This window comes from Micrasema longulum, unplaced genomic scaffold (genome assembly GCF_059751315.1).
Source record: "Micrasema longulum isolate JH-2025_06_02 unplaced genomic scaffold, ASM5975131v1 h1tg000278l, whole genome shotgun sequence".
NCBI classification, from domain to species: Eukaryota; Metazoa; Arthropoda; class Insecta; order Trichoptera; family Brachycentridae; genus Micrasema; species Micrasema longulum.
The window spans coordinates 397,382-410,522 of NW_028277482.1; the positions used below are offsets into that span (position 1 = coordinate 397,382).

Genomic DNA, 13,141 nt, shown 5'->3' on the forward strand with positions numbered 1-13,141 from the left:
TTTTACATTTAAAAGTAAAAATGGTCTATGAAATACTATTAGTAAAAAAAAATATTTTTGCTACTTATTCGTAGCATAAAAAGTATTTTTAAATTTGTAATTTTGTTATATACGTCATTATTCATGTTAATTTTCCACATTGTTTCAAACCATCAGAATTTTTAGAACATCGTCACGAATCTTGACGTCACAACTATCAATGCCAAACATGTCGCGTTTTTTTAGTGACATATTTTCATATACATATTTTTAGTATAGGCAAAAAAAAATCTTTGTAATACTAGCAAAATCTAATAAAAATATGTTTTGTAAATTAATCATGATATTATGTATGTACATTATGAAGTAGAATTTCAACTATCCGAATCAATTAGGCCTGGACCTTATTGAGATTATTTGTATTTTTTCAGAAAAAGGAGTCTATTTTAATTTGTTTCTGTATGTGTGTTGAAAATGGAAATGAATTATTCAAAATGAGCATTTAATTAATTCAATGAAACACTTTTAGAAGTGCTGTACATTAGTACGGTATGTACGCACAGTACTGTAAATAAAAGTCATCGCTTACTGAACATTTCGGTCAAATTACGCTGTTTGACTGTCATCATCCGTTTTCGGGCAGCCAAGTCGTTATTTTGCGAATTGCAGTGCGTTTCCGTCTTAATTTTTTTTCTGCGCAAAAGCGATTGGGATAGTCGGAGTTCTGATAATCGAAGTTATACTGTGCCTACGTTATGAAATTTGCAAGGGGAGAATTTGGAAAGCAGATTCGGAAAATGCAGGAAAAATTCTATACTACTACTACTACTACTACTACTACCATCACGCCATTTCCCCGTTTTCAGGGGTAGGCAGAGAGAATGGACCGCCACACACGTCTATCCTGGCATACAATCCTAGCTTCTTCCACATTCATACATCTTGTCATACATGCCCTTCGGTTCTGTCTGCTTTTGACATGACCAGACTTAAGATTTTGGTTTATCTGATCATGCCACATCTTCCTTGGTCGTCCTCGTCTAACGTTGTTCTTCATTTTTGCCATATATACTTGTTTTACCATTCTCTCGTCGTCCATTCGTTCTACGTGTCCAAACCATCTCAGAGACCCTTTCTTAATCTTATCAATTATACTTGTCTCAGATTTACACTCTCGCCTGATTTCATCATTCGTAACCCTGTCATACATTGATTTCCCACACATTCGTCTAAGAGATCGCATTTCAACCGCGTTCACTCGGCTTTCATCCTTCCTCTGCCAGTTCCATGTTTCACTTCCATACATAAGTGTTGGGACTGAAACTCCGTTGTGCACTGCCAGTTTAGCTTCGATTGACATATTTTTATTAGAAATTACTGTGCTTAGTGCTCCGTTCATTTTGTTGCCCGCATTCCCGCATTCAAATTCTATAAATCTCCTTATATAGTTTTTTAAACCAACTAATTAAAAATATGTATTTTTTATATCATATTATATCACAAACAGAGCGACATTTAATGACATAATAACCATTTGACCTCAGTCCGAATGTGATGATGCCAAAATCAAATAATATAATTTATGTTTCAAAATTGAAACGTCAGGTGTCTTTTCGATTTTCCTTCAAATGGTAAATTGCACATTTACCTGATATTTCTGACGATTCAAGAGCCACGGGCTGGTGAATATTACTCATTTTATTCGTCTTTTAGGTAGGCGTATAACATAATATCATAGTGATAGTAAATAATAATTGTTACGATATTTAAAAGTACTTTGTTAAGTAAATTTTAAAATAAAATTAAGGTGCAATTGTTTGCAAACGATTTTTTTAAACCAGTAATACATAGAATAAAGAATAGTCTAGAAGGAGCGTAGAATCATATTTGAATATATCGGACTGTGACCAATAATTCCCCCATTCCAGCTTACTTTCGCCGCGCGTATTCGTGAAGTCGCCGGGTAATGTTGCTTGATGGGAAAAATAAACCATAACACAAATGTAAGGTAAAAAAAAAGTAATCTGTTAATTTCTCTAAAATTTTACTGTGCACGCTGAAACATTGATTGACACAACAGAGTAGATAAGTAATGGGTCATTTTATAAGATTAATTGAATTATTGAACTTTGAACTTAAAATTTAAAACAAATTTTATTTGACATAAAACGGATATTTTTATATCAAATAATATTTGATAATGTCGTTCAAATGTCCCCCACGGCGTTGTTTAATCCGAGGTCTTATTTTCATTAGTTCTTTTATTAGATGAGCAAAGTAGGGTAAAAAAAATCTACCCATCAACACTAACGGAATTTCCATTTTGTTTCTTTGACGATCTGACAGATATAAATAATTCAATTTTTAAGTAATGCATATGTTATATACATTCATTTGCAAATTACAGATGAAATGTGATTGCATCCTGTTTCTTTAAGATCTTAGCAGTATTTCTAAACTTTAAAAGGACACAACACGGCATAGTTGAATTCCAATCAGGAGTTGCGTACTGAGCGACGTCTACAATGAAACTAATTGGTCAAAACGTAAACCTACTTATGTATGAGTAGTTGAGTCGCCTTCGGCTTGATGTGCGTATGCGGTTTCTGGACTATTTTTAATTATATGCTGTAATTATTTTTGTACATGGAAACCTATCAAACATTGTTCTTTTATTAAAATACTTTTTTACACGATGCTTTGTGACATGTATATGGCGTGTGAAAGAAAACTCGATGTATAGAGTAACATATATATATTTTTTTATTTCTTTGATTTAAAAACAAGTTTGATACTTAAATAATTTTTCTTTCACAGGTGGTGCATATGGACGTCCAGAGTTACCTTCAGGTAAGAAATTTTTTATGTCATTACCACGAACATTTCCATTTCATATTCAGTATTAGAAATCTCCATCAAAAACGAAAATTAGTTGTTAATCCCAAAATAAATTATACGTAAAAACCTACCTACCTAAACGATAATTAATTCAAAATCTTGCAAAAACATATTTCAATTATACTACTTGACACCGCAAACTTTCACCGCAAGCATTCTCCATTGAGTTGGTGAAGCATAATTACAAATCTCACTAATCTTTCTTCAAAGTTTTTCACAAATACCCCAGTAACTCCTTCAATAGAGATTTTAAAGTTCGCTTCTAATACCCTCAAATGTACAATTATGTATTTTGTTTTTTAATCACCCAAATCTCCAGTTTAACATTTTTCTTTAAGTAATATCTATGTTTTTCGTAAATGTTTCTTGATAAGACTTCCTAGTGAATAACTTAAAAAATATCAGGAAAATTCATTTGTGAATTTTTGACTTTTTGATTCTACGAGTATATTGTCTGTCTCTAAATAAAAGACGCATCTCCCAAAAACAGTATTAAGGTAGAAATGTTCTAAACGAGGCAAAAGGGCACGTTGGTAAAATTAAACTTGCGAAATTAGATTTTCAGTGTTATCATGCCGTTCGTAATTTTTACCGACGTTTCGGATCGCGTTACAGCGTTCATCATCAAATTTGGTGTTATTTGTATAAGTAGATAAAAATTTATGATTTTTTTAATTTATTTTATTTATCAAAAGCATCCAAAAATTTAACATATAAATTAGCAAGTCCTACTGAACTGCATAAAATGCAATTCGTCAACAGGTGCTAATAGTAAAGTTCTAATGTACATATTTTTTTTATTTTTTATTATCATTCCCTTTCCGCACCTAATGGTGCATAGGGCACTGCATTGGTACACCAATCGCAGCGTATCTTGATCATTTTCGTTACATGAAGGTAAGATGTTCAGTCTTACGCTTTAGGTTCCAGTCTAGGGACTATGAAATATTCAATTTTAAATAAATATTTCACATCATCCATGTCGTGAATCGAACCCGAGACCTCTTGCATGGCAGGCTAACGCGCTGACCATTACACCACGAGGCTGACATTATAAATATACACAATCTTATCTCTTAAATTCTGTAAACATATAAAAACTCTTATTACTATGGAAAAAAATATATATAAAGAAAAAAAAAAAAAAATGGACCAAACAAAAACACAAAAAAATTTCAATATAAAAAACCACGTTCTAAAATCCAGATTCTTAGCAGACGTCTTTCTTTTGAGCGAGATAAGTTTTTTTTTTTTTTTTATTGAATGGGAGCATATTATACATTTTTGGTATGTTGTACTCCAGTGTTCTTTTCCCGTATTTATTATTAGAGCTAGTCCATCAACACAAGTGAACCAAGTATTATTTACATGCTTCAATTTATTTATATATTTAGATAAAGGCGCATTCTGAGAAACCCGCTTGGACCATAATAAAGCTCAAACGAATAAAATATTTTAAATTTATACAATAAAGATATTGAATCGTGTCGCTGACGGTACGATCTTTTCTTGATTAATAATTTGATCATAGAATTTTGTAAGTTCTGAACAAGGTTGATGTGTGTATTACTGGAAAAAACCTATGAGGATAAATGTCTACAGTTTAATTTGAAATCTGCGCCGCTTCACAGTACGTTTTTTCTGTGCTTTCTTTGTAACTGGGTACAAGGATGATTTTAATCGCATCCCATCGTCTCTATTTATATTTTTGATGTGTTTATAAATCTCGATCGAGTCTTTTACCAACCGAGTTGGGTGACTCTACAGTCTTTCTAAAATTAGCGGCTCAGAAGAAAACTTATGCCCTGTTACTATGTGGTGTTTGACCAAAGACGATGTTTCGGGGCGGCTGAACCTGCATCCACCCGTATGCTCCATTACTCCCGCTTTAATTTTTCTGGAAGTCTGCCGATGGACACCTTAGAACAATTTTTACAATTAAGCTTATAAACACCGTCGGTTTCAGGAGGATTCCGGTCCTTAGCTGATTTGAGCAGATCTCTAATTTTTCTAGATATGCCGAAACGGTTTGCACGCCCCGGTTTTTAGGAATTTTAGAAATTATATCTGTCACATTCTGTAAACACGCCTAGCAAGCTAGCCCTTTAAAATTATCATTATTATTGTCTTCTGTTATATTTGCATTCGATATGGAAACTAATCTATTCAAAATATTAACATTTTAAAACAGAAATTAAGAACATTTAAGAGAAGTTAATATAGAAGTCTAGGCATCTACAGGGCTTATGACCTGTCATTGTCTGATTAAAGTGGCCAGTTGCCTAGTATGTAGGTGAAATAATTTAATAAGATGTATCTCACCCGCATAAATAAAGGTTTAAGCTCTTTGACTTCACAGACATCAACAGATGAAAGAATTGAAGGAATATAGATGTTTAAATATGGGCAGAACGGTCAATGTTGCACAGTGTGTAGAATGGCCACTTAAACCAGCCAATGACAGGTCATAATCCTATGTAGATACCTAGACTTCTATATTACCTTATCTTAAATGTTCTTCATCTCTGTTGTAATATGTTAATATAAACAGCTCCCCAGGGAGTTGAATCCAGTCCTTGTCTACAAAAATTTGAACAAACTCAAAATATTGTTAATATTTTTATTTAAATTATTGTTTCTTCCGTTTCTTTATCCTTCTGACTCTTATCTGCACTTTGTGGTACTTTGGGCAATTCAATCCACACCTAGCCTTTCTTGTTATTTTTAAAGAAGCCAAAATTATTTGCATAAAAATAAACTCTCTTCCGAAAATTTTCAGTTTAAAATCCAAATACGTATTTACCGATCTATATTTAAGCATTTTTTGTTGGTATTATAAATATTTTCAAAGGAGGATTTAAAGACTGGATTTCCTTTAGTGGGAGGGATTTGAGTGGGAAACTCCTCGATTATTCTCTGAATGTTTGAGTTTGCTCTTTACCATATTAATGTGCAATACATTTTTAATTTAATTTTTTTATTATGTTCTTGACCTTAAAGAATATTCGTGGTGACATACTCGTATGTCTGTCAACTAATTGGTCGTCCTAACTCAACACAGGACTTTTAGTCCCATGGAGTTGGGACGTATGTCTCAAAAAATGTCAAATAAACTACTGAAATATAAATAAATTAATTTAACTAGTTCTTTTTAATTGACATGGAAAAAAATGTCGTCAATCTAGTCATGGCTTGTTCACGAATGAATACACTTACAAAGATATAAAAAAATAACGTAAAAAAATGTACATTATCACTTACCGACATTTCAGTATCAACCGGTGTCGAGACGAGCCCGAATCTTGGTTTGGACACTAATTACACTAACATGCAAATCCCACTATACACTGAAGTAATTTCGTTAAAATATTAAATCAACGCGCTGATATGACACATGCTATTAAAAGCTTACACTAATGTGGGGACCAGAGATTGAAAAACGAGAACGTTACGTTTTTTTTTACATTTTTTTTTTTTGCACCACAACAGGCCAGGAGGCCTAATTACAGTGGTGAATTACATCACAGAGCACCCAGGCTTGAGAAAAATCACATTTTTAATTTTTGTGTTCTCACCGGGAATCGAACCCGGAACCTTCCGTGCGTGAGTCAAGCGTCTTGACCACTACACCACGGAGGCCGCCGTTATAAATAAGCGCAGTGCCCAATGGACATAATATATAAGGGCGCGCAATACATCACTCGCCCTTCTCTGCCTCCGCAGCATTTAATGAAAACACACTTTTTCACTTTACATTAATGTAAATTTTAAACAACACGGTTCTTTGAGGTTAACTACTAATATTAGAAATGCTGGAAATCTACGCCACACGATGTGTTTTTTTACCAAACTGTTTTAATTTATAAATTGTGCATTTTACGCACAATTTTCAAAACGATAGATACAGAAAAACGAATAATCTTGATAAATATACTAGTATAATTATCTTAAACGCGGTAAACTACTTTCACTCAATTGCGTACTGTTAAAATAATGTGGGTAGACATAAAATGTTTGAACTGCACATTTGTATAGACACAGATTAATACGACAATATTATAGTTTATTTGCGCGCTCTAATTTTGAAGTGATTATAACCTTTAATGGATTGCTACAAATTGTTTTTATTAAATTTAATTTTTTTAACAAATTACAAAAGGAATGGAGAATACCTTAAATAAGGGAATATGGAAGTCTAGGCATTCACGGGCTTATGACCTGTCATTGGCTGGTTTAAGTGGCCACTTTACACACTGTGTAACATTTATCATTCTGCCTATGTTTGAATATCCATATTTTTCAATTCTTCCATTTGTTGATGTTAGTGAAGTTAAAGAGCTGAAACCCTTATTGTTGTGAAGAGATTCATCTGACTGAATTATTTCACATACTAGGCAACGCCTGAAAACAATTTTTCAATTTTTAAACTTCTTCTTGGACCAGTTGGTTTCAATACAATATTTTGTACACACTCAATTATTGTATATTTTTAATTATATTTTTAATAATATCTGTACGTTAGAGGATGAAACACAGGTGTCCGCTTTTTGCCATTATGATGCTGAAAACGCAGAGACCATCGCAATAAGCTTTTTTAGACGTGTTTTAAACACCTTAGTCCTTTTACGTCATCGACTGTTTTTTTAAGTTGAAATAAAAATCTGAAGTCCCCTCTGTTTTAAAGCAGAAATATGAGTCTCCGATACGCTATTTTAATACGCACTATTATTATCAAATTAATAGTAATTTTTTATTTTTTTTGGTTACATATTTATTACGGCAATTTACATTTAGTTATATATACGATAGCTTTGATGAGTGGTAAAAGTATATTTCAATTTGTTGCAACGGAGAGGGAAAACATTTTTGAGAAAGGAATATGGAAGCCTAGGCATTTACTGGGCTTATGTCCTGTCGTTGGCTGGTTTAAGTGGCCATTTTACACACTATGTAACATTTACCATTCTGCCTTTATTTGGACATCCACATTTCCTCAATATTCTATTTGTTGACTTTTATTTATTTATTTTATTTTATTAAAATAAACGGCACTTAGTGCCTTTTACATATTAGTTACAAATACAATTAAATATACATACATGTAAGCATAATTGTAAGTAATACAGAGCATTTAAAACAATATTATTAATTTAGAAAGTCTAAGAAATATAAACTATATAAAATAATAAAATATTATCAATTATAGAATTATCGATAAAAAAAGATAATTTGGTATTAGAAATACTTTGAACCAGTTAAAAAAAAAACTAAGAAGACAATTTTGAATAACATTTAAAAAAATGTATATATCTGTATTATTATTGAAAACTAATATTTAGGTAAATAGTATATGTTTATGTATAAAAATATATAATGATGTAAAAAAATGATAAAGAGAAATATTTTTTATTTATAAATTAATTAAGAAAAGAAACGAAAAAATAAAAAAAAACACTAATAAAGAAGTTTAAAACAAATTTTTAGCAAAAGTAACAAATAGTTACCTAGAACTATTACCAATAAAATAAAGAAGAAGAGCCGTTCTATATGTAATAAATTACATGTGAAAAGAGTTACCAATGTCCTGGTACTTATTGCCTAGAGAGTGAAGTCTATTGATGACTGCATTTTTACCATATGATGTCGAAGAATTGTTGCCACAGTATTGGTAGGTTTGCCGAGTTGTCCTTTTCGGTACATTAAAACTAATTAGTGATAAAAGTGCAGGGGTGTCAAACATGGAATGGATTATTTTATATAAATTTAATAAATCAGTTATAACTCTCCTGTCACTTAGTCTTAATAATTTCAAAATAAACAGTAACAAATCATAATTTAAAAATTCAATACCAACACCTAATTTAAAATGTATAAATCGTAAAAACTTATTTTGGACCTTTTCAATACAATATTGGTGCCTAGAATAATGAGGAGCCCAGATTGTAGAGTTGTACTCCAAAATGCTTCTTACAAGTGACGTGTACATTATTTTAAGTGCACCAATATCTTTGAAATATTTAGTGGTTCTGATAACGAAACCCAACATTCTTAGAGATCTATTACTAATGCTATTAATGTAAAGTAAAAGAGCTGAAAACTTCACCATGCGGGTGAGATCGATCCGGCTAAACTAATTCACCTACTAGGCAACGCCTGAAAACAATTTTATAATTTTCATACTACTTCTTTAACCAGGTAGTTGATTCAACAATGTTTTGAGTATGTCCAAATGCTAGCGGACTGGATTTCAGGAAATGCGGATGTTCGAAAATAGGCAGAATGGTGAATGTTACACGGTGAGTAAAGTGGCCACTTAAACCAGCCAATGACAAATCATAAGCCTAGACTTCCATATCCCCTTCTCAAAAATAGTTTCCCTCTCTGTTGTAACAAATTTATATAAATATCTCCCTAGATGGAAAATCCAGCAAGTCTGCAAGCATTTGGACATACTCAAAACATTGTGGAGTAAAAGTATACATTATAACTGTTTACATATTGCTGGTCATACATCTAAACAGCCTAACTTCCTTGTTTTAAACGGTAAAAATTTATTTATTTTAGAATCTCTTATTTCTATCATAAATATTATGTATTTCCTTTTTTGTTATCCTTTTTTTAGTTTTCCCATTTTCATAATTAATATTTAATAGGAAATCAAACTAATACCCATTTTAATTTAACTTTAATTTTCCATATTTTTTCTTTCTTTAATTCAAAATATCTAAATGTTCCAAAAAACCTTTTCAAAATTCATTTGTAAATAGAACTTTCAATATATGTTTTCATCAACAATATTTTGAGTTTGTCCAAATTTTTGTAGACAAGGACTGGATTTAACTCTCTGGGGAGCTGTTTATATTAACATACTACAAAAGATATGAAGAACATTTAAGAGAAGGTAATATAGAAGTCTAGGCATCTACAGGGCTTATGACCTGTCAATGGCTGGTTTAAGTGGCCACTTTACACACTGTGTAACATTCACCGTTCTGCCTATATTTGAACATCTACATTATTTCAATTCTTTCATCTGTTGATGTTTGTGAAGTTAAAATCTGAAACCTTTATTTATGCGGGTGAGATTCATCTAATTTAATTATTTCTCCTACATACTGGGCAACGCCTGAAAATATTATTTTTTCTATTTCTATACTTCTTCATGGACCAGGTAATTTATCAACAATATTTTGAGTTTGTCCAAATTTTTGTAGACAAGGACTGGATTCAACTCCCTGGGGAGCTGTTTATATCTGTTGTAGTATGTTAATATAAACTATTCCCGTTATAATTTATTTTATCTTCTTTCTCTCTCTTTCTTTCAATTTTCTGTCTCTTTCATACAATATTTTATTATATAAATAGCAACGCGTGTAATTATAAGTTTGTTAAATTCTTGACGATGAGGTAGTAACCTCGAAACCGGTCGAAGTGTAATAAAAAAATTCAAGTGGTTTATACAAATTTATAAACAAATAAGTGTAAAATGTCATACCACAAAGTGAAAAATGTTTTTGATAACAATAATATATTTTTTTTATTTTACGTTGAAAGTTCTTTGTCGATTGAAATTTTCTCATTTAGTTCAAAAGTTATAATGTTTTAAAAATCACACTATCGCAAAATCTTGTTTTCTAAACATTTCGTTGATGTGACTCCCGTGATTTATCCTTTATGATACCGATGTACGCACATTCGTATCGAAAATTGTCGTTAGTCACCAATTAGTAGAGGTTTATTTCCTCTACAAGTTTGTAGCAGTTTTGTAGTTTATTTAAATAAATTAAAAAGATTAACAGATCTAACGAGGATTTTTATAGATATTTTTAATCTTGTTGGAACAACAGTTAAAAAATAGGGAAGGGAAGAAGCGAAGAGTCTGAAAGAGGGACAATTGCAATTAAACATCGTATATTGGGCTATATTGAAAGTTCGCTTGATCATTGAATAAAGGGACGTTATTTTAGTTCTCTGGATACTTTTTACATGTAAATCATTTTAAGGCTTTTTAAGGTTTTTTAAAAGCCTTTAAAAGCTTTTATAAGCTTAATGTTTAATTTTATAATATATAACTTATCGATGCTTGGTGGAAAACATAAAAAAATATATTTATTAAATGTGTACGTTGTGTTTTAATTTTATCATTTTATTTGTAGCTTAAATGTACATGCGTCATTTGTTTAATAACTTATGTTTCACAAAGATATATTTTAAATTACAAAAGCCTCGTATTATAAGTGAGATTCCCTGACTTTTAATAAAATAATTGTTTGTAAAACTTTAATTAATAAATATTATAAGCCACGGTCTAACCCTAGATTAAAATGGGGTAATTTAATCCACACATAACCGCACTAAGTCATGTGAAAGTTCAATACAGACCGACTTGAACCACATTAAGCCACTAATCTGTAGTTAAGGCACATTTATAATTGAGTATAATCATGTACGCATACAATATTAGTCTTCACTACTTCAAAGGCGTTCGTGATTACGTGTTTCTATTTCTTTTTTTTCAAATCCGCTCCTAAGTGGAGCGTGTGGACATCGCCAGACGCCTCGAGGAGACCCTATCGCCAGCCAGCAGTCTCTTCTTCTTCCAAGTCAATCCAAAACCGAAAGATCGTCATCTCCTAGGACTGCAGTAGCCACAGTTGTGAGGAAGAGCCAACTTGAGTTATGGTTCTCCTGAGGCATGCGCAGCACGTGTCCAAGTCGGATCCTACAAAGTAGCTTTTAGAAACTGATGTGGAAAATGAAGACTAAGTCTTATTCTTTGAATTTAATTTACCCGATCTTACTGGATATACTAGATGCAACAGCCTCCTGTAACAAACGTCTTGAGTTTGCAGCGGTGGACCTGGCTTGGAGGCGTGCTGTTAATTTCTCAGGAGAACCTTAACCCAAGTTGTCTCTTCTGCACACCTGTGGACTTTCACTGTTCCGGAATACTTTATTCCAGAACTTAGGAACGCAGGGTTGACGTGGAAAGAGACAAAAGTTCTGTCTTGCGAAAAGGTCACCTGGAGGCTTTTGGTGGCGCCCTTATGCTCTACTTAATGTCTTAGACTAATAACAAGAGAAAAACAATTACAAAAGTTGAGCAGTTAATAGGTATTTTTACATTTTCACCTACCCCAAATAAAATCGAACTTTTCGAAATTAATCAAAACTTGTTCATACTTTGATAACGTCCTTAAGCAAAACAAAAGAAAACTTTTTGAATTACTTCTAATTGCTTTTGTCTCAAGCATGTTTTAATGATACACCTTTCGTGTATAAATCGTAAGTAAATATATCTACAACGAAAATTTCAAATGCTGTAAAGGACAAAGCGTAAATTGTTTGAGAAATTTTGAAGAAATTATATATATTTTATTCAATACAGTACTGTGTGTGAAAAATATGAGAACCTTGGACGAGTGTTCACTTGACAATAAAACGCTTTGTACTTACAGCCAATCTGCCAAACAAAATGGATTTTTTACCCTTGAAAATAGACGCACTGTATCTGAATTATGCTATTTACATAATTTATTAAATAATAAAGTAGACTCTTTTGACCTACTCTCCAAAATTAATCTTTATGTCCCGTTTTGCGTGACAAGAAATAAGTATTTATTCCATCTGCCAGTCTGTAGCACTAACTATGCACAACACTCCTTCCTCTATCGTTCCTGCTCTAACTATAATGTTTTTTTTTCATCTATAGATATATTTTACATACCCCTTAATTTATTTAAAAATAAATTAAGACTTATTATTTCTGGCTGCGATACGATTCCACTTACTATTTAATGAAGCACACTCCTGAATACTTAAGCTAGGGTTTCCTAGGACAGCGGTGCCCGTATCTTAACGGCCGTAGTGAACGGTGATGCGGTGGACAGCCGTCGTAGTGGTGACTAGAGAGTGGTTTTATTTTTTAACGGTGTTATCAACACTATTTTTATAGGAAACCACTCTCTAGTCACCGTTACGACGGCTGTCAACCGCATCAATGTTCACTACGGCCGTTAAAATACGGACACCGCTGTCCTAGGAAACCCGAGCTTTACTCCCACCCTAATACACATAAACACACATCTACACTTACTCTCATACAAATACACATAAACACATCCTTTTGTTGTAACACAATTAAATAATATGTATGATTTTTATTTAGAAACTTTGCTGGTCTGTCTTTAAACTGTATTTTTTTTTTAATGTTATTATATCATTGTCGACTGTTTGTTTATTTAAAATGAATAAATAACTACTC

The 13,141-nt window shown here is 32.1% G+C and overlaps 1 protein-coding gene across 2 annotated transcripts in view; it reads left to right on the top strand.

The window, feature by feature from the left end:
• LOC148282922 (xibalbin-1-like) overlaps positions 1–13,141 on the top strand; it is a 220,861-nt gene that overhangs the window by 124,332 nt on the left and 83,388 nt on the right. For both annotated transcript variants that reach the window (XM_088224296.1, XM_088224297.1), the window contains exon 3: positions 2,797–2,829. In XM_088224296.1, coding sequence (XP_088080422.1) covers positions 2,797–2,829 — 33 coding nt within the window. The remainder of the gene's footprint in view (positions 1–2,796; positions 2,830–13,141) is intronic.